Source organism: Stegostoma tigrinum, chromosome 12 (genome assembly GCF_030684315.1).
Source record: "Stegostoma tigrinum isolate sSteTig4 chromosome 12, sSteTig4.hap1, whole genome shotgun sequence".
Lineage (NCBI taxonomy): Eukaryota > Metazoa > Chordata > Chondrichthyes > Orectolobiformes > Stegostomatidae > Stegostoma > Stegostoma tigrinum.
Window position 1 is genome coordinate 58,871,085 of NC_081365.1, and position 22,092 is coordinate 58,893,176.

The 22,092-nt window shown below is 40.6% G+C and overlaps 1 protein-coding gene across 1 annotated transcript in view; it reads right to left on the reverse strand.

Moving 5' to 3' along the window:
- Window positions 1-22,092, reverse strand: part of tmem47 (transmembrane protein 47) — a 46,109-nt gene that overhangs the window by 5,629 nt on the left and 18,388 nt on the right. Inside the window, exon 2 of the mRNA XM_048541262.2 lies at window positions 17,586-17,726. Within this exon, the coding sequence (XP_048397219.1) occupies window positions 17,586-17,726 (141 nt within the window). The remainder of the gene's footprint in view (window positions 1-17,585; window positions 17,727-22,092) is intronic.

Below are 22,092 nucleotides of genomic sequence, written 5' to 3' on the forward strand. Positions count from 1 at the left end.
GATAACACAAACTTGCTGCTGTACAGATATAGCAACTTTCTTATCATGTGATTTTCGATGGTGATTTTCTATAGCGCAAGGTCATGCAAGGATGCAACTATTGTGTAATAGGCGAACTCCCAGCCAGCCAGCCAGTAATGCTCACGTCCCATAAGTGAAAAAAAGAAAGCATCTTATCGGTCAAAGCAGAGCAGTCAATGTAGCTCCTTATGTGCCTCTACTAAAACCAAAAAGGTAGCACCAGGTGCAAATTTAGGAAAAACAGTTAAAACTTTGAAATTTCTTTGTACTATCCCTACTCTGAGTTGCCTACATATCTCTCTCTCTCTGCCAAAGTGACTGCAACAAGGTCAACCATGTGGAACTCTTTGCTGAGTTCCCTGATTGCAGCTGTTAATCTGGTCCAATCGGGAAGCCTGGCTGACAGATATAAACAGCAGTGTCAGAGATTCTGCTCACTTGGAGAGCTGGATCAGTATCGAGGACTTTCCACATGAAAATAAGGGGTGACTTGGTGATTGGATACCTGCCTCAGTGGAGTTATTTCATCTGTCTTACCTAAAAGTGACTTATCTGTCTCTTTGGTGTTCCAGTAAACTCTTGAATGTGCAGAATATTTTACATAATCTAGACTATTGCTGTCTAGTGTAGTTACTTGAGTGGATGTGGTTGCCAATGTCAGTTTTACAGCATGTTATACATCACCATACTATTCACATTTGAAAATATATTCTCATTAGATAACATATGTACTGTCAGTTTCAGCTGTTTCAACACTAACCCCTGCCCTACAACAGTTTCCTTTAAATCCCACATTGCTCAGGATTAAAATTGTGTGCTGCTTCTCTCAGGCCCATTATTTTCATCACTGAATTGATTTGCTCCCAAACTAGCATTGATCCTGAACTCTAACACAACAGTAGACATCTGGTTGTTGCATGACAAAACTGCTGCATTTAAGGAGACAGCTCACATTTGTCAGGCTCCTCCTGTTTTTATTTACTGGATCAGCACTGAAGTTGTTGGGTGTGGATTCAGAGACATGAAGAATCTTCCAATTACTCAACAGTGCAGTATCTTTGTAATCTGACATGTTCCCTAACATATCATTACATCTTTATAACTTGAATTTTCTTCTTCTGGAATCAATTCAAAACATATTCTTGAAAGAAGTTTCCAATAAGCAAAACTTTTCCCCTGTTTTCATTGATTTCAAAATCACAACAGATATTCAAAGTTTCCAAGGAAGAGAGAGTATTGCTGTAATTTGCATTGTTGGACTAATAATCCATAGAATTTCTGATTGATGGGCTGGGGACATGAATTCAAATTGCACCATGGCAGCTGGGGAAATTTAAATTTAATTAAATAAATGAGGAATATATAGCTAGTCTTAGTGACAGTAATCATGAAACTACAAGATTGTTGTAAATCCCCACCCGGCTCACAGATACCTTTTACAGAAGAAACTCTGTCATCCTTCCATGATCTAATCCAAATGACACTCATAGAAATGTGGCTGACACTTAACTGCCCCAAAAATCTCTAACAAGCTGGTTATGAGTGTACTGGAAATGAAATAAAAATAAAACAGTGTGAAATCACCCAAAGGCAGAATTGACTCTAACTTGACATTGTGGAAAATTGCCCAACTATGTCCTGTTTACAAAAGAGAGGACAAATCCAAACAAGCCAACTACTGCCCCATCAGTTACTTTCAGCCATCACCATCCGTCACAGAAGACGTCATCTACAATGCAATCAGTGACACTTATTCAGCAATGACCCCGTTCACTGATGCACAGTTTATATTCCATCAAGACAACTTGGCTCCAAACATCATTACAGAAAAGCATCAGTGTACCATCAAGGAATCCCAGCAAAACTGATGTCAATGGTAATCAGGGTAAAACTCTCCACTGGTTAGGAATCATACCCAGCATAACAAAATTTGGTTATGAGTGTTGAAGGACAATTATCTCAAGCCCCAAGTCACAGTTGCACCAGTTTGTCAGGATAGTAATCTAAGCACAAAGTGTAGAACTGCTTCAACAATGAATTTTCCTCAGATTTAGGTCAGAAGTGGGGAAGTTGCTGATATTGTGTATTATTAGACACCACCTATAACTTCACAGATAATGAACCAATCATATGCAAATGATACATAAACACGATTCAGGTTTAGACTAAGGAGGAACTTTTGGATTGCGCAAGAACTGGCCATTGACTGTCTTTAATTGGAAAATTTAACCAACTCCCCTTAACACCCAATTCAATTACCATTTCTGAAACCTCTACGATCAACCTCCTGAAGGTTTCCATTGAACATAAATTTAAAGCATTGCCTATCCACATCACTGACAAGGCATAAATCAAGAATGTGATGGAATATTCTTCTTTTGTTTGGAACAGTGCAGCTGCAACAACCTTCAAAAAGCTAAACCCGGTGATATCAAAGGAACAATGAAATAGCTCCAAGACAAGATGGCATGTGACTTGGAGGGGAACTTGCAGCTGATGGCATTGTCCTTCTTGTCCACATCTCATGTAAGTGTTTTTTTTATTCAATCTTAGACAAAGCAGTATTGCTTAACTGACACCGCATTCACCAGTGTAGACATCCACTTCCTCCACCACTGCTGCACTGTGGCAGCAGTATGTATCACATATATGATGCACTGCAGCAATTTGATGAGCCTCATTTGGCAGCTCCTTACAGTCCCACTATCCAATAAGTTACCAACCATGAATATCAGCTCATCAGTATATATGTTTTTTTCTATGTATTTATGCACATATTGGTGCCAATTTGCTTTTATTACTCAAATATAAAGTCTGTATTTCAAATGATGTAAAGAAAACCCCTATTCAAAAGAAGAACATTCAGTTCTGAAGAAGAGTCACTTGACCTGAAACTTTAACTGTGCTTTCTCTGCACCCTTGCTGCCAGATCTGCTGAGATTTCCCAGCTATTTCTATTTCTGTTCCAGGTTCATGAAGTTGATTTTTTTTATGTCATTCATGGCTTTGCTAGTGCTGCTCACTGGGCCAGGATTTATTGCCTATTCCCAACTGCCCTGGAGACAAGCAGAAATTTGACCTAATGGCAGTGAAGGAACAGCTCCAAATCATGTATTTCCAGGTAGGAGAGGTCCGCGGTTTCAAAGGTGCTGTCAAAGGTACCGTGTTGAGTTAGTGCAAAGCATCTTGTAGATGATACACTTCTGCCTGTGGTGTGTCAGCGGTGAAGGAAGTGAATGTTGAAGGTAATGGATAGGCGGCCAATCAGTTCTGTCCTGGATGGTGCAGACATTCCTGCTGGTTGTCGGAGCTATACTCAGTAAGAGAGGCTATTCCATTCCATGCATGCCATTCCTCGGAGATGAGAGAGAGAGACTGGGCATTCAGAAGGTGAGCTACTCATCACCGAATTCCTGTTGTTCGACTTGATCTTGTAGCTACAATATTTGTGTGACTGTCCAGTTTCTGGTCAATGGTAACCCCTTAGTCTTGCTAGTAAGGAGAATCCAGCAATGATAATGCAACTGACTGTTAAGGTGCAAGGGTGATGGTTAGATTCTCTTGTGGTCATTGCTTGGCACTTGTGTGACTTAAACATTACTTGCCACTTCACATTCCAAACCCAAATGTTGTCTTGCTGTAAATGGAATGTATCGGCATGCAAGGAGAAATAAATGGTGCTGGACAATCATCAGTGAACATCTCCATCTCTGTCCCAAAGATGGAGGGAAGCTTATTGATGAAGCACCTGAGTATGGCTGACACTAGCTACATGGATCTGGCAAGTTATTTTAAAAAAAAGGTAGCAACAGAGACAGAGTAAATCAAAGACAAATCTTTAACTAGGAAGGGGAAACAGCTTGAGTTGCTAATTGTGTTGGAATTACTCCTGGATATTTCAGCACGTGACCGAACATCCAACTACCTTACCAGTCAAATAGTCTTCCCCCAACTTCTCCAAAATATTATTACTAATAAACGTAAGCACACAAGTGCAATTAAATTAAACACACAGTTTTCTGGGTCTTGTGATTTTCCTTTATGTTGTTCAAATGACTGTGCAGGAGGTTCATCTTCAATTCCTGAGATGTCCAGTATACCAGGCAGGTTGTCATTCTTAGGAGCAGTTCATAGTTTGAGATTTACTTATGAATCAATGTTGCAGGCTAGACAAATTTGGAGAATTTCAAACAGCTTTGTCGGAGTCAGATGTTAGCTGAAAGAAAGGAACTGTCAGATAAGAATCTGCAGATTACTGCATGGGTCACACAATGGGGAAACTGCAAGAAGATGTGATTAAACACATACATTTGTGACTGGAGATATGGCAACTGACTCATTCAATGATCATAAACCTGTTCGGAAGTGTAGATAAGAACTCACACAAACTTTGTTAATAAAGTTTGACTTTCTACAAAGTACCTGCGAAACAAAGAAATAACTTGAAAAAAGAAAGCAAAATGCATTTGAAAAAGCAGGCAGTCAAGGCTCCAAGTGGATTCAGTCAAGTTTCCTTCCATTTTCACCCAAATCATAAGTACACAATGGAAATAAAAATGGCTGCTACCATAGCGAGAGAGGCGAGAAAATAACATTTCATTCTCTGAGGGAATTGGTATAGTTTCATATCAATGTGAGGCCCTTCAAAGGACAATAGCGTGAAACAGACCTCTACCTAATGAAGGACATAAATGAGCACAAAATGTTCTGAGAGTTTTAAGGATTGATTTTTCATGTTGGCTAAAGATTTTGGTCCAACAACACCTGACCACATTATTCAATATTGGGAATCAATCTTACCAATTTCTGGGAAGTGCAAGCAATGCTTTGCATCCTGGAAAATATCACCCGAGTTATCAGAGTAACAAAGTTACACGGTGCTATCGCCGTCACACCGTACAGGCGTTTCTCCCTTCACACCTTGGCCATAAAACCTCCACACCATTATACTATGTGTAAAACTGTCTTTATTGAGCACAGTAGGGTTTGGGAGTGGGAGAAGTCCTTCTTCTACGTGTGGCAGCAATAGTCTCTTATTGGATGTGCACCAAAACCCTTGAGCAATAGATCTCTGCATCAGAGTCTCAATGTGCAACATCAATGGAGAAGCAGCCCATCTGCCTCCAAAAAGGATGTTTCCATGTCCCAGTGTTTGGAGTATACTCTTCCAAATGTTATTTGCAAATGTATTGCAAGTGCTGAGGAGCTGCTTTGTTTTTGATATTGCGCATAGAGGCATATCGGATCATCCTCAATAGATCCAGTCACAAGAGTCTTTGTGTCTGCTGAGTACCAAATAGCTAGATTGATAGAGTGCAGACGTATGTGCAGACAGTGTGGGTTTTGGACCTGGCTCTCCAGTGCAGCTGCTGACTTATTCATTGAGGCATCAAGATGCTCCCATGCCAGAGGCAGGACAGTACTAAAAGCATTGGTGAAGCCCTCCAAACTTTCAGTCTGTTTTCCCAAAGCCACCAACAAATGTGCCTGCTGTTCCTGTGTCTGATGGTGCATTTGTATGAAGTTGCTAATGGGCTGGCACTACAAGATTATCTCTGACCTGGGCCTGAGCAGATCCCTGTACTCTGGCAATCCTCCAAATACCAGTCACATGAGGTGTTTTATCAGCCAGTTGCAGAGAGGTAGCAGTGATCTGTTCACCAGCATGTGCTCCCAATCTGATGCAGCTAGAATACCCACCAAGGTATCAGAATCTCAGCTGGTGAGGGTGCACAAATTTGACATCAAGCCACATAGGAGGGATGGCCAAAATCTTTGTCAAAGACATAGGTTTTTAGAGAATGTCTTAATTGAGGAAAGTGTGGAAAAGAGGTGGCAAGATTTAGGGAGATCATTCTACAGCTTAGGACCTTCTCAGCTGTAGGTATGACCACCCATTGCAGTCTGTCTAAAATTTGGGATATACAAGACCAGAATTGAAGGAGTACATATCTTGGAGGGCTGTAAATTTGGAGAAGATAACAGATATTATAGGTATGGCTGGGATGGGATTTGAAAACAGAGATAAGAAAGACTAAAAATCAGAGTTAACGTTTCTGGTCCGGTGACCCTTCCTTAGAATGTAGCTCATTGAATACAACAATGATGGGTTTGGGATGAGTTAAGATGTAGGTAGCATCTTTTTGGATGACTCAGCTGTTCGGTTGTGTAACAGTCTAAAAGATTTTGCTTTGGTCTTCCGCTGCCAGACTCTGACTAAGTTAATCACAACACTGGAACTCACCACTTCTGTCTATATTCTACAATCACTTCACCGATTCTGATTCGTCATCTGTTTTTTCTGTACTGTTATTGTAATTCTGGTGTTTTAATAAAGGTAAGCGATATAATTGAAGCTAGTAAAAGTACATAGTACACCAGGCAAATAATTTACAATTTAGTCAAAAATTGGCAGTCACAATGTTTAATCTCATATCACATACTTTTCCCCCTATCACAGTAAAACAGTCACATTGATTTAACGCACGTAATGAATTAAATTACAATGTCAGAAATCATTGTACCATCTGATTCACCATCAGCAAGCCATTATCTATTTGAGTACATATCTTTCAGGTTTAGTACTTGGATTCACAACAAATTGAAAGTTAACTGTTTGAAGTAAGCATTACTCCTGCAGGTGGTACTTTGAGAAATATCTGCAGGATTCATGTATCATACTGACGCGCAACACCGGCGTTTTTTTTTAGTAAACATATTTGCCTAAAATGTAAGTTAAATAAAACCTTCTTGCTGCAGTACTTTTGATCACATTCATCACGTCTAGGACACTATTTACTTTATTAACCATGCTCAATCACTACAGCCACCTACGACTCATGCATATACATATCCAGGTCCCTCTGTTCCTGCTTCCCCTTCAAAACTGTACCTTTGTCCAATTTTAGAAACATTTATTAGCCACCATTCTCTGTTTCCTGTCATTCAGCTAATTTCATTTCCAAATGGCACCATTCCATTTTATTCCATAAACTATAACTTTGCCCACAGATCTGGTGTGTGGCAATGACTAAATGTGTTTTGGAAGTCTATATCACCAGCAGCAATACCCTGCTGAACCCTCCTCTGTTACCTCTTCAAAAAATGACAGAGAGCTTGTTAAGCATTGTCTGAAAAGAAGTAAAGATTAACCTGCATTATTTTATCCAAATTATTCATTTATGCCGTTTTCATTTTGTCCAAATTATTGTTTCTAGAAGTTTCACCATTAATAACGCACGTTAAGCTGACTGGCTTGTAGCTGTTGGGTTTATCTTGTTTTTTTTTTAACATGAACGTACAGTTTGCAGTTCTCCAGTGCTTACTCCTGATACTGAGGAAGATAGAGTTTTCTGACTCATGTTTCTGCATACTCATAAGATGGAACTACTTTGTCCATGTCAATTGTATCCAGGCTGTTCAGTATTCTGCAAGTTTCAATAAGCTCCCCCTTCATCCTTCGAACATTATCTAGGACAGACCCAGAGTTTTCAACCCCTTCTCATATACAGGCCCTTCATCCCCAGGACAAGTCTGACAAAACTCCTCTCCAAAGGATCCTCTCCAAAGGCAGCATGTCCTTCCTTCGAAACGAAATCCAAAACTGCTCACAATACTCAAATGTGGCCTGACCAGGCCTCTACACAGCCTCAGCAGTGCATCCCTGCTCTAGTATTCTAGCCCTCCTGAAATAAATACTAACATTGCACTTGTCTTTCTAATTGGCAACTGAACCTGCACGTTAACCTGAAGATAATCCTGAACTAAGATTCAGTTGTGCTTCAGATTTCAGAAGCCTTTCCTATTTAGAAAATCTCTATGCCTCTATTCTTCCTCCCGAAGTGCCTAACCTCATACTTTGCCATATTATATTCCACCTCTTTGCCAATTGGCTGAGCCTCTCCAAGGTCTTATGCAGCTTTCCTGCCTCACCAACACTACCTATTCCTCTGCCTATCTTTATGCCATGTGCCAACTTGGTAACAATGCCTTCAGTTCCTTTGTCAAGATTGTTAATGAGAAATGTGGATATTTGTGGTTCTGACACTGACCTATGCAGAACTCCACTAGTCACTGGCTGCCATCCTGAAAAAGACCCCTTTATCTCTACTGTTTCATTTGTCAGTCAGCCAATCCTCTATCCATGCCAGTACCTTGCCCCATGGGCTCTTGTCTAATTTAGCACCTTGTCAAAAGTCTTATGAAAGTCCAAATAGATCACATCCATTGGCTCTTCTTTGTCTAAGCTGCTCGTTACCTCACCAAAGAAAATTCCACCAGACTTGTTAGGCATGACTTCCCCTTGACAACGCCTTGTTGACGCAGCCCAATATTGCCATGCACTTGTACTCCACAATCTCATCCTTAATAATAGTCTCTAGAATCTTACCATCAATCAAGGTTAGGCTAGCTGGCCTATAATTTCCAGTTTTTTTTGTCTTCGTGCCTTCTTACGTTAGCCATTTTCCAGGTCTCTAGGACCCTTCCTAACTCCAGTGATCACAAAGGTTACCACAAATGTCTTCACCGCTATCTCCTCCAGACCCTGGGGTGTAGTCTGTCTGGTCCAGGTGATTTATGCGCCTTCAGAAGTTTTTACATTCCCAACATTTCCTCCTTAGTGATGGCTACTAGAGATTTACCTCTGCCCCTGAATCTCCTGATTTCTCTTATTTGTTTTTTTCACCTATTTTCTGAATTTTGTATATTTAGCATGGCTCTCAAATGGATTGTTCACTTGACTTATCATGAGCACACTTTTTCTTCTTCATCCTAATTTCTATCCCTTTCAAAATCAACGATGCTCTGGATTTGTTTGCTCTGCCTTTCACTTTCAAGGGAATATACCCTCATTGTCCCTGAACTACCTCTTCTTTTATGGTTTCTCATGCTAACCTTTGACTCCAATTTGTTTGGCCTAGATCCATTCTTATTCCATCAAAGATAATGGGAACTGCAGTTGCTGGAGAATTCCAAGATAATAAAATGTGAGGCTGGATGAACACAGCAGGCCAAGCAGCATCTCAGGAGTACAAAAGCTGACGTTTTGGGCCTAGACCCTTCATGGCCCGAAACATCAGCTTTTGTGCTCCTGAGATGCTGCTTGGCCTGCTGTGTTCATCCAGCCTCACATTTTATTATCTTATTCCATCAAAGTTGGCTTTCTACTAGTTAATTATTCTGACTGTAGATTCTGCGATGTCCTTTTCCTTAGTCAGCCTAATTCTTTTGATAAAATTATTGCTACCAATTAAATATTCTCCTACAGACATTGAATCTAATTGGCTAAGCTTAAACTCAAGAACCAAGTCTTTGCTCTTTCTTGTTGAATTGTAAATGTTATGCTGTAGAAAATATTGATGAGCATAATCCAGAAACATGTGACTATCACAACTCTATTCAGATAACTTAAGTCCCCCGTTATATCTACTCCATAATTTTTGCAACTCTTGCAAAATTGTTCCTCAACATTCTTCCTTCTAGATGACATAGACTACATTGAGCAGTGTAATTGCTTCTATTGTAGGCACATCATATTTCCAGATGGCTGTGGGCACCTACAATTCATCATTTTTATTTAGCACACTTCATCTTTCACATGCACGTACAGTAACCAGATTTAAACATTATTAATTTACCCTGACCCCACCTGTTAGCTCACTGTTCTCTATTCAAGTGTTTTCTATTGCTCCCAATATTTTCTGAACCTTGGTATGCCTCTCTGATATTATGGTCTGGTTCCCACATCCCTGCCAAGTTGGTTCAAATCTTCCCCAGTAGCATTAGCATCATTTTCCACAATGAGTTCTGGCTCTGTGATGGTGAAACCCATTTGGTTTGTATCAATTCCATCTTCCTGAAAATCCAAGGCCCTCTCTCCTATACCCTCTTACTCGTCACACATTCAACTGCTTTTTCCTCTAATTTTCACACTCATCCATAGTATTGGGAGGAATATGGAGTTGACTACTTGAGGCCCAGATTGCTAATTTTCTAATCAGCTTAAGTTCTGACCACAGGGCAACATTGGCCTTTTCACAAATGTCATGGGTACTGATATGGAAAATGAATGCTGGCTATTTATATTGCGCTCTGGGTGCTTTGTGGCTACTCAGTAATGTTCTTGACCATATGGTCACGGTAACGGAATGTTTGTTGTAGCATTGATGAACTACATGCCTTTTTAACCTCAAATCATTTTGCTTTAGTAACTTTGCCATTTTAAAGCAATAACTGAACCTGTGCCATATTCAGACAATGATGGATCTGTTGCAACCATCAGCAACTGTACTCCAAGCTTATGAGGAATGTCCCAAAATATAGATTTCAATCAGGGGAGATGTAAACAGGGCTGCTGTTGTAGAGAAATATCCGAAGTGAGATTACTTGATGTCTGCAACTCAACTCTTTTGCTCATAAATACTACTGTATTGCTTTGACTGGCTTATATCCTCATTTCAGAGGTTAACACAACATGTCTCCAGGAGCTGGGCAATACCTGAAGGAATATCCTGTCTGCACAAAAAAATGGATTGGAAAATCATTTCACTCAAAAATCTGAATTGCTAAAATGTATAATTTGCAAATTAAAATGGCATTTTAGTTAATTCTTGGATTACAGAAAAATTTACCTTGCAGGACTAAAGGCAACAATTTTTCACTGCAAGTATTTTTCCACTGTACACAGTTACATTTTGTTCTTTTCTCTACTCTTCTCCACACTAACACATCATTAACTTGAAAGGTTAAGTGAATATTTTAAAAAGTGCATATTTCAGACATAATTAATTCTGGCACTTAAACAAAGCTGGTTAAATTATTCTGGGAGTCATGAAATGAAATTGTCTCAGCCTAAACTAATAAAATATTAAACAAATAATTATCTGCTGGTGTATCCATTCAAACATGGACAATTCGTACTAGTAACACCTGGAAAGAGAAGAAGCAATAAGTTGAGAGAATAAAGTTACAGTATGTTTTACGTTTGTACCCTTCCTTCACATCTGTATTGCATACTGTTATTGTTAATCTCACAGGTACATGAGGAGAAAGCACGGAGAAATATTCCAGCAGTGGTCATATCAATTTTCAGTCATTATTTTAAGCTTTGAGAATTTTCAGAATAGTTTTACTCATCCCGAAAGTCATTTTTTTTCCCTGCAAATGAGTAGGACAACTTGAGAAACATTATCATCTACATGCTCAAAGCCTAGAGGTAAATTATCTGGTTTTTTTGAATGATTAAAAATAGTTTGAAATTTCCAATAAAGATCACAGCCTAAGTCATAAATGATAATGACTATAATGCTAAATTTATCATGTCCTTCAGAATTGTGCCACCACTTTCACTCTATCCATACTGAAATGTAAGTGACATTGAGATTCAAAATGTGCATACCTTCTACCTCATGGAACAGTGGGTTGAATACAAGAAACGGAGATCTATTTCAATTACTTGTAAATTGTAACTTCACTGATAGCTAATTTGAATACTGCATTGGTAGCAGGTGATCTGTCATCGAGAAACAAAAATGGTCATTAAACAGCTGAGTAATGAGTTATTCACCACCCAGCATATCTTGTCCACTGTTTCAAAGCCAACCACTTAAAGCAGCTGCTTGTTCAGGTGCTCCCGTCATACAGCTGAATTCTCAACACAAAACACAGTACAGAGACAAGGGGAAGTCTTGTTCAAGTTTACAGCTAGCTAGATACAAGTGCCTGTGAAAAGTAAAATGCTGCCCAATTCAAGACAGAAGAAAACATAGTGGGCATACTCTGGAATTTAAAAAAATTGCAAAGAAGTTATAACATTTCTAATGTGATATTCTTCACTGTTAATATTGTAATGCTTATTCATTCATATTCAGTCATCATTAAATCATTTCTGTATTATCACTATTCTAATATTATATATTGTTTTTAACTAATAACATTGGCTCAATCAGACAAAAATAGAAATGGCAATTCAAAATAAAATTAACAGTTCACAAGGTTACAATATATATGGAAGAATAAGAGTGCTAATAGCCACATTTTCTGCAAAGCACCTTTCAGAAATGATACAATCATTTAAAAAAAGATATCAGGCTAAACACAATGGAAAAATAAATTGACAATTAAAAATTGAAATGGAAACATGATAGAAAAGCCTCTTAAATAATGCAAAGCTGGTGTTGAGCAGGAGGCCAGACACCATAGAAGGGCTGAGATAAGACTGGAATCGAAACAAATCCACAAGGATTTAGAAAATATGGAGGAATAAAAGCAAGAGGAAAAATACATGCAGAAAAAGGCATGTTAAAGTAAGGAGAAAGTAAAGGGATTGATTTATACCTCCCCTTCCCCTGAGAATGGGATAGAAGTTTAGAAATATTTTAAAAAACACAATCGGTCCCCTTCTGCTTGAAACCAAGTAAGCTGGGTGACAGGCAACCAATTCATGTCCCTGAGGTAACTATATATTTAAATACTTTAACAAAGCCATACAGTTGCATTTTAACTGTACTGTTATTGTCAACACCAGCTGACTAGATTCTCAGGGCCTTAGAAAACTTGGATCATGAAAGAAGGCTATGTAGGTACTTCCTATGGGCCAGGGCAGCAATATTCTTGCAAACCTGTTTTACCCTGCCTGCACAGTATCTAGCGCGCTGTATCTGAATTCTCTGAGCCATACTGCTATCATCAATCTCAACAGGTTTCTGTTCTCATTGCCTTTGCAGTGTCCCTCGAAAGGGTCTTCTCTTCCTGTGCAACTGCTAGGTCTTCAATGCTGCGTATGAAAATTTTGAAGCATGTTCTCCATGCTGTTGTGGTATCTTTCAATGTCTTTCCTGCCCAGTTACTTACCTCCAGACACTTGGATCATCAGCTGCAGGCAGAATGTTCCTCCCCTTCTAAACGGTACAGACTGACTGAAAAGTGCAGGGCTAGTTAAAGTGGTGCTAGTCGTTTACAAACGTGGGACCTTGCAAGATGTGCTGCCACAGTGAAGTACACTTAGAGCCAGCTGCACTTTTCAATTGTGGATTACGTTCACCAGGAAAAGCTTGTATTCTGCCGACAGTGGAAGGAATGGCTGCAGGTTTTGAGGGGAGTGACACTTGTGAATGCTTTCAAACTACATCCAATTTTTCCCAACTGATGTGGGAAATGGAAAATTTCACCCAAAATTACAGGATGTCCTTCTGAGGGTAAGTTGCAAAAGTGGGTATCTGATTGATTGGGAATGTAAATTGGGACAGATTTCTAAAAAGTGCAGATGAATCAATACCATACATTTATATTCGGATGTGGAGATGCAAGTGTTGGACGGGGGTGGATAAAGTCAAAAATCACATGACACCAGGTTATAGTTCAACAGCTTCATTTAACATCACAAACTTTTGGAGCGCAGCAGCCCCTTCGTCAGGTGCAGTGAAAAGGAGAGCACAGAAAAGCGGAGGTTTTAGGCAGCGAGAGGAAGGACAGAGAGATCAAAGGATCATACAACTGGTATGAGTGGAGTGAACAAACATAAAATGGCTGACTGATAACCTCCTGTTGCATTTTTAATCATTCATGTATTCCTGCAATCTAAAAATTGGAGAAGCAGGATATGGAGAACTCTGTCAGTTTCAATTGATTAAGATGCAAATTCCAGAATTTGTTTCAAGTCACTGTCCCGAGATATGTTTCATCATGTGAGAACCTCTCTGGCTACGTCAAGCTCATTTTGAAACCCATTGTTCAGGGACCCCCCAGTTTCTGTCGCGACACTATAGATTTCTCACAGAAACTCAGTACCTCAGACCAGTCAAACCTGCAACATGCCTCATCACAATGGACTTTTCAGCACTCCACGCCAGCATTCCCCACAAAGACAGCATCACACAACAGCCTCAGTACTCAATACCAACAACTGCCAATTTCCAAATTTCCTACAACTCATCCACTTCATCCTCGCATACAACATCTTCACCTTCGGCAGTCAATTCTTTGTCCAGACACACAGAACAGCCCTGGGGACCAGATTTGCACTCCAATATGCCAACATTTTCATGCATAAGTTTGAGCAAGACGTCTTTGCTGTGCAGGACCTCCGACCAATGCTATACACCAGATAGATTGATGACAATTTCTTCCCTTGGTCTCATGACGAGGAATCACTGAAACAATTGCATAGTGATGTCAACAAGTATCATCCCACCATAAGACTAATCTTTAGGATCCATCTCATTCTCCTCCATCAAGGGCAGACATCTAAGTACCTCACTCTACCGCAAGCCCACTGATAACCTCATGATGCTGCACTTCTCTAGCGTCCACCCGAAACACTTTAAGTGGCCATCCCCTACCATCAAGCCCTGTACATACACTGGATCTGCTCAGATAAGCAGGAATACAACAGACAGGTCAAGCAGATGAAGGACGCCCTCATGGGAGCAGGATACGATGATCAACTCTTCGATCATCAGTTCCGACGTGCCGCAGTGGCAAACCGCAATGACCTCTTCAGAAGACAGATATAGGGAACGCCTGATAGAGAACCCTTCATTGTCAAGTAATTCCCTGGACTGGAGAAACTACCCCATGATCTTCGCAGCCTTCAACATGTCATCAATGACGATGACTATCTCACCAAGATTTTCCCTATGCCTCCACTTCTTGCCTTCAAACAACTGCCAGACCTTAAACAGACCGTTGTTCGCAGCAAACTAACCAGCCTTCAGAATAACAATTGGCCACAACCCTGTCATGGCAACCTCTGCAAGACAGGTCAGATCAGTGACATGGAGGCTACCATCACACGTGGGAACACCACCCACCACGTGCGCGGCAGATACTCATGTGACTTGGCCAATGTTGTCTGCCTCATATGCTGCAGGCTACAATGCCCTGAGATATGGTATATTGCTGAGACCATGCAGACGCTACAACAATGAATGAATGGACACAGTGCAACAATCGCCAGACAAGGATGTTCCTTCTCAGTGGGGGAGCACATCAGCGGTCAACAACATTCGGCCTCTGATCTTCAGGCAAACATCCTCCAAGGTGGACTTCAGGGTACACAACAATGCAGAATCGCCAAGCAGAGACTGATAGCCAAGTTCCATACCCATGAAGACAGCCTCAACTGTGATCTTAAGTTCATTTCATGCTACATGTGACCCCACCACACTGTTCTGTATCTCTAAAATCTTTCTTGCTGTCCTGTTTTGACACCATCACCTGGATAAATTGTTACCATCTCTCTACCTTAATTAGTTCGTACAGTTGTGGATTAATTATTACTTTCAAACACACACCACTCTCTCAAGCACACACAGATACACACATAAACCTATGGGGTGAATCATTTCATCCAAGGTTTTGGTTATTTGCAAATACATTCTATTTTGTCACAGTCAGTGTGGCACTTTATAAATTCCTGCTTTTGGAATAAAACCAGCCTGATTCCAAGTTAAAACTCAGACATTTCTGGGCAAGGCCTTGCACCTACAATTCAGTGTCTGACCTGAGGTGTCATCTACTGTGTATTCTTATCGCTCTGCCTGTTTGAATTTTGGAATAGAACATAGAACAGTACAGCACAGAACAGGCCCTTCAGCCCACAATGTTGTGCCGACCATTGATCCTCATGTATGCACCCTCAAATTTCTGTGACCATATACATGTCCAGCAGTCTCTTGAAATATTCCAGGCAGTGACTTGAAATGGACTCTGGAATATGCATCTTAATCAATTGAAACTTGTGTCTCCTTTCTAACAGAGTTCTCCATGCCCTGCTTCTGCAATTTTTAGAATGCAAGAATATATGAATGATTAAAGATTCAGTCAGCTAACCATTTTAAGGTTGCTCACTCCACTCACACCTTTGATCTCTCTGCCCTTCATCTCCCTGCCTAAAAACTGTGTTTCTGTGCTGTCGTCTCAATGCACCTGAAAGCTCTGAAAGCTTGTGATTTTGAACAAATCTGTTGGAATATACCCTGGTGCCATGTGAATTTTGATCCAATACATTGGTACTGGTCCCAGAAGTTAAAATTGCTCCCTTTGTCTCACGCTATGTAATATTTGCTTTGATTTCTTCAACCTTTGCTGCTCCTTCACTCTCATTTTGATCTTTTTGGTTCCATCGACAGTTTTTCTCTCAACATATCTGTTCTTTATCGTGCTTTCCTTGAATTTTATTGCCCTTAATTCCTTTGATTGTATCTCTGGCCAATGTTTCCATTTATCTTTGTTTGGTTTCTTTTTGACTCCACAGCACTCCTGACAGTGTGCTGGGGCAGGGGGAGGGAGGGCAGCATTATCATGCTTCCGCTTTGCTGAATGTTGCTAAAAAGCAACATTAGAAAGGGCCCAAAATCCACAAGGGTGATGGAAACTCTCTATTTCGTCGATGGGCATTATACAGGACTCACACTGGGGCTAATAATACAGAGCACTATGGCACAGTATATTGGAGAAAAATATTGGTAGGCTATAGACGAAGCCAAATGCCATTGAAAATTCAGCAACAGAAACTTGCGGGGTTACTTTTGACGTGTGGGCTGTTGAAGGAGTTGCTCCGACATCTTTCATAAGAGTACTTGAAAGTATTTCTGACACAGAAAGTACGTTGCAGGTACATCATGAATTTCACACAAGTGACAGCTCAACACTTATCTTACCATAATGCTGTGCAATATTTGTTCGACAATTTTGCCACAAGTGTGAAATGAAAAGTAGCAGCTTTCTGCCAGGGTCCTACAAACAATATGGTGCCTGTTTAAACAAATATATTAGCTCAGACAGTTTTATGTTTCACAAGCTGAAGAAATTCCCACTATAATGTTCAAAATAATTTTTTAAAATTCATTTTTGCAGGATGTGGACATTGCTACTTGGCTAGCATTTACTGCCTGTGGTAGTGAGCTGCCCCCTTGAAGTGCTGCAATCCACCTGCTGTGGGTTGATTCACAATGCCACTAGGGAGGGAATTCCAGCATTTTGACCCAGTGACAGTGAAGGAATTGCAATATATTTCCATGGCAGGATACTGTGGGGCTTAGAGGGGAGCGTGAAGATGGTAGTATTTGCAGACATAACAGTGTATACTTAAATTCTTGACCAAGAAGGGAGCAACACAGCATCACAGATCCTAGCTCTGAAAGTTGACGATGGCTCCCAATCACTATTGCAGAAGAGCATGGGTTTATGTTGAGTGAGGACAGGATTGGGGTTAGCTGTGATTCTCTGACAGTTGACTATCCTCCAGTGCTCATTGTCTTGCTTCACATTGTATGAATGGCTCCTTAGTCAAGGATGTCATCAGCACCTGTGAACCCATGCTTCACGAACAGAAGTGAAAATCAAACTAACTTTACCTTATTAACAATTTTCTTTCCACATATTTTCTATTTCACGTTTCTAAAAATCAACGTGTTTTTTCAAAAACATATGCAGCTGAAACTTGGTAGTGCAAAGAACTAAAAGACTGCATGCAGCAGTATCATTTCCACACTCTACAACATCTCTTCATATTTAATATGAGCATACGAGTTGTGTAGGAGTCAGACTGATTAGTGAATTACCTGCAGCAAACAACAGGACAGCCACAGGTCTGTAGAATCTCCGGCGAGTTCCCTGGCAGATTGAGATCAGAGCCACCAGAAAGGCAATGATAATGATGGCTGCTCCAGCCAGAAGCAAAGCAACTGTGGCAATCTCCCAATCTATAACACAGAACATAAAGGTGGAACAATCTGAATATACATAAAATCACAGAACATAAACCTGTCATGTTCCAATATTCACAAAGTAAGCGTACAAATGAGCCGGTGTATGAAAAAGTAATGCCATCTGCAAATTTGTAAGAATTGAACAGCTGGCTCAAATCTGTAAAATGCAAAAAGAAAACAATGACACTTTGCCAATATATTACATGAAAAGACAGCAAAACCTGACAAGAATTACTTCCTGCATTTGTTAGGGATCAACAATTCCAAAGCAGGGGAGCAGTTTAAAAAATATAAACATCTATTACCTAATTTCAACTCTAACTTTTGGGATGTACTCCAACGTGGATGAATCTGATATTCACTAAACAGGAATTTCCACAGCATGCAAAATATCAAAATTTGATCTGATTTTGTACCAGGCCAGGTAAAAAGCTATGATATTGGTCTGCGTACAAACATTTAAGTGACAGCATGTAGATTAATCTTTGATTTGAAAAGCCACAGAATCCACAAGTGACCAAAATCACAAGTCAGTTGCAAGGTATTTTTCCATAAGTACACTGAATTAGGTGCTATCCATTGATTAAGCAATTAAATTAACTTTTGAAAATGTGTTAGTATTCTTCAGACTATTGTTGTGAACCGTTTGATAAAAATAATAATTTAATCTGTCCCATTTACTTAAGGTGACTTTCATCCCTTCTCAGACTTGCTTTTTAACTGAGACTAGAAATTCCTGCATTATCGAAAACTTAGAAAATATCTTAAAACCAATCATGGAATTGAAAATATTTCCATTTCTAAAACCTTATTTTCGCTCAAGTTATTAAATACAAAGAAAAGAAAGCATTTTTCTATTTATGATTAGCCAACATATTAAAAAAACTCTGTAACTAGTAAGCAAATACAAAAATGTGAACAATGGATTTGTGTTTTGATAAAAATTATACAAACTTTCCACAATTTGTTAAAAACAACAATAAAGGTACAGCGACCATTTGTAAATTGATCTTAACAATGTTGTCTGGGTGGGGAAGCTGAGAGCAAAAACTACAGATAGGAAATCACAGTCAACAACAAAAACATTCTGAGGAAGGGTCACCAGAACGTTAACTCTGTTTTCTCCTCCACAGATGCTGCCAGACCTGCTGAGCTTTTCCAGCAATTTTGTTTTTGTTTCTGATTTACAGCATCCGCAGTTCTTTTGGTTTATATTTCGGAAATCACAGTGGTTCCCAAGCACATCTCCTATTTCAACATTACCTTCATCTCTTACACTGAGTGTGCCATTAGTGATATGAAGAAAATCTACTCCATAATTCACATTTTAGACCACTTTAATTTCTAAAGTTGAAAGCTAAATAGTAAAACAAACATAATGGGTGATGCATCTCTGGGCTTCTCAATGGAACCAGAGAGAGTCTGAAATGGGAATTTTGTGTAAGTCTGTAAGTTATTCATATGGGTCAAGGAATCAAGATTTGTGTTGAGGGTAAAATATAATTGGTTTGCATTTGTTCTGCACACTACTTTACTGTAGAGAGGAATATGGGTGTTGGAACACCTCCACTATTTGTTTAATTTGTCTATGGTGTTCATAGGCAGAATAAATGGCTAGCACGAGGGGTCATAGTTTTAAGCTGGTTGGTGGAAAGTATAGAGGGGATGTCAGAGGCAGGTTCTTTACGCAGAGAGTTGTGAGAGCATGGAATGCGTTGCCAGCAGCAGTTGTGGAAGCAAGGTCATTGGGGTCATTTAAGAGACTGCTGGACATGTATATGGTCACAGAAATTTGAGGGTGCATACATGAGGATCAATGGTCGGCACAACATTGTGGGCTGAAGGGCCTGTTCTGTGCTGTACTGTTCTATGTTCTAAAGCTGCTCAGTTTGGGAACAACCAATGCAGTTGTAATTCTTGGCTTCATGACAATGTACATTACTGGATTGAGAGAGGCAATGGGAGATGATCATTATTCAAGCACCCGCACTTTAAGCAAAAAAAAATACTAAAGTTACCAGTCACTGTGCAGAATGCAGATGGGGCTCAAAAACGGTCTGAACTTTCTGAAGAACTAAGTTGAAAGAGATGCCTAATTTGCAATTAGATAAAGAAGTGAACAATCATTCTCACAGTGCCTTGTCAGAAAGCAGTTGGCAGAATTAGTTTGGAAAATTATGAGAAGGCAGTCAGCAAACAGGATAGGCAGCTGAGGAATCCACAATAACAAGATCTTCAAGATGTTGCAGGATCACTTAGCAAGAAGCTAAGGAAGGAAATCCAGAAATCTTGAGATAGCAAGAACTGCAGATGCTGGAGTCAGAGACGACACAGTATGGGGCTGGAGGAGCACAGCAGGCCAGGCAGCAACAGAGGAGCAGGAAAGTTGACTTTTTGGGTTGGGTCCCTTCTTCAGAAATGGGGAGGGGGAAGGAAGCTCTGAAATAAATAGAGAAGAGCAGGATGGGTGGGGAAGGTAGGTGGGATGGTGATAGGTGAGTGCGGGTAGGGAGTAGTGGGGATTGGTTAGTGGGATGGGCAGGTTCGATTGGTTGGAGAGAAGATGGACAGGTTGTGTCAGGTCAAGGAGGTGAGGATGGGGAGGGGGGGTTAGACATGGGAGGAGGCCAGGGTGTGGGGAGACTTTAAAACAGGTGAATTCTATTTTTAGGCCATCGGGCTGCAGTCTCCCTCGGCAGAATATGCGGTGCTGCTCCTCCAGTTTGCGGGTGGTGTCATTGTGGTACTGAAGGAGGCCCAGAATGGACGTATCACCCAGATAGTGAGAGTGGGGAGTTGGCAATCAGAAAGTATTGTTGTTTGTTCTGTGAAACTTTCTCTGAGTCTACGCTTGGCTTCACCGATGTAGAGGAGGCCACATTGGGAGCAACAGATACGGTAGACCAACTTGGCAGATGCGGAGTGAGGTTTGAGGGCCCTCAAATTCCTTCCCCAACCCCACGAGAAATAAAGACAGAATCTCCCTGGTCCTCACATCAACCCAACAACCTCTGCATCCAGCTTGTCATTCTCCGCCCCTTCTGCCACCTTCAATCCGACCCCATGACCAATGAGATATTTCCCTCCCCACCCTTATCTGCCTGTCATAGGGACTGCTCACTCCGCAACTCCCTCATCTGTTCCACACTAACCCACTGAACCCACCATACCCTGTAACTGCAGCAAGTGCTACACTTGCCCCTACACCTCCCTCCTCACCTCCATTCAAGTTCTAAAGCAAACCTTACATATCAGAAAGGAGTTTACCTGTACATCTGCCAACTTGGTCTACTGTATCTGTTGCTCCAGATGTGGCTTCCTCTACATTGGTGAGACCAAGCGTAGACTCGGAGATAGTTTCAGAGAACATCTGCACTCTGTACATGACAAACACCTTCTGGTTGCCAATCATTTTAACTCCCCCTCCCACTCCCTGGGTGACATATCCATCCTGGGCCTCCTTCCATGTTACAATGACACCACCTACAAACTGGAAGAACAACATCTCATATTCTGCCTTGGTTGCCTACAGCCCAATGGCCTCAACATAGAATTCACCAGTTTTAAAATCTCTCCACACCCCGGCCTCATCCTCTGTCTAACCCTCCCTCATTCCCGCCTCCTTGACCTGACACAACCTGTCCATCTTCTCTCCCACCTATCCGCTCCACCCATTCACTGCCAATCCCTGCCACTCCCTACCTGCACTCACCTATCACCACACAGCTACCTTCCCCAGCCCCACGCCTTCTCTTCCCCCCACCATCATTTCTGAATAAGGGTCTTTTCTGCTCCTCTGATGCTGCCTGACCTATCCAGAAATTTTGTACTTGGAGGAAGTTAGATAACTGAGGAAAAGTTTTTAAAAATGTTCTGGAATGCTGAGGCATACATTGGACTAGTCCCAGACAAAACAAACCCTTAAGAGTCTTGACATGTGCAAGGAAAATCTTTGGAGAAAGGAAAAAGAACTGAGTTCATGGTCTCAGTCGCTATTAACCACAGTGTTATGTTTCAGTGCTTTTTTGCTGTTTTTAAAATATACAAAAGAAAATGTTTCTGAATAAAAATGTTAAGTATTTTGCTGTTGTGTAGTTCTGTCTGTTAGTAAAGGGGTGATTGATTTTTTCTTTCAACTTCAATGGTATTTTGCAGGATCTTAACAGTGATTGCAAATTGTCCTTTACCTCAGCCAGGGACTGTCTGATGACACAAGGTAGAATCTAAAGAGTGGAGAAATTTTCATAAAAAAAGACAGACCAGAAGATATCTCAAACACAAATTGCTGGACTAACTCAGCATGTCTGGCAGCATCTGTGGAGAGAAAACAGGCTTGATATTTTGAGTCCAATGACCCCTC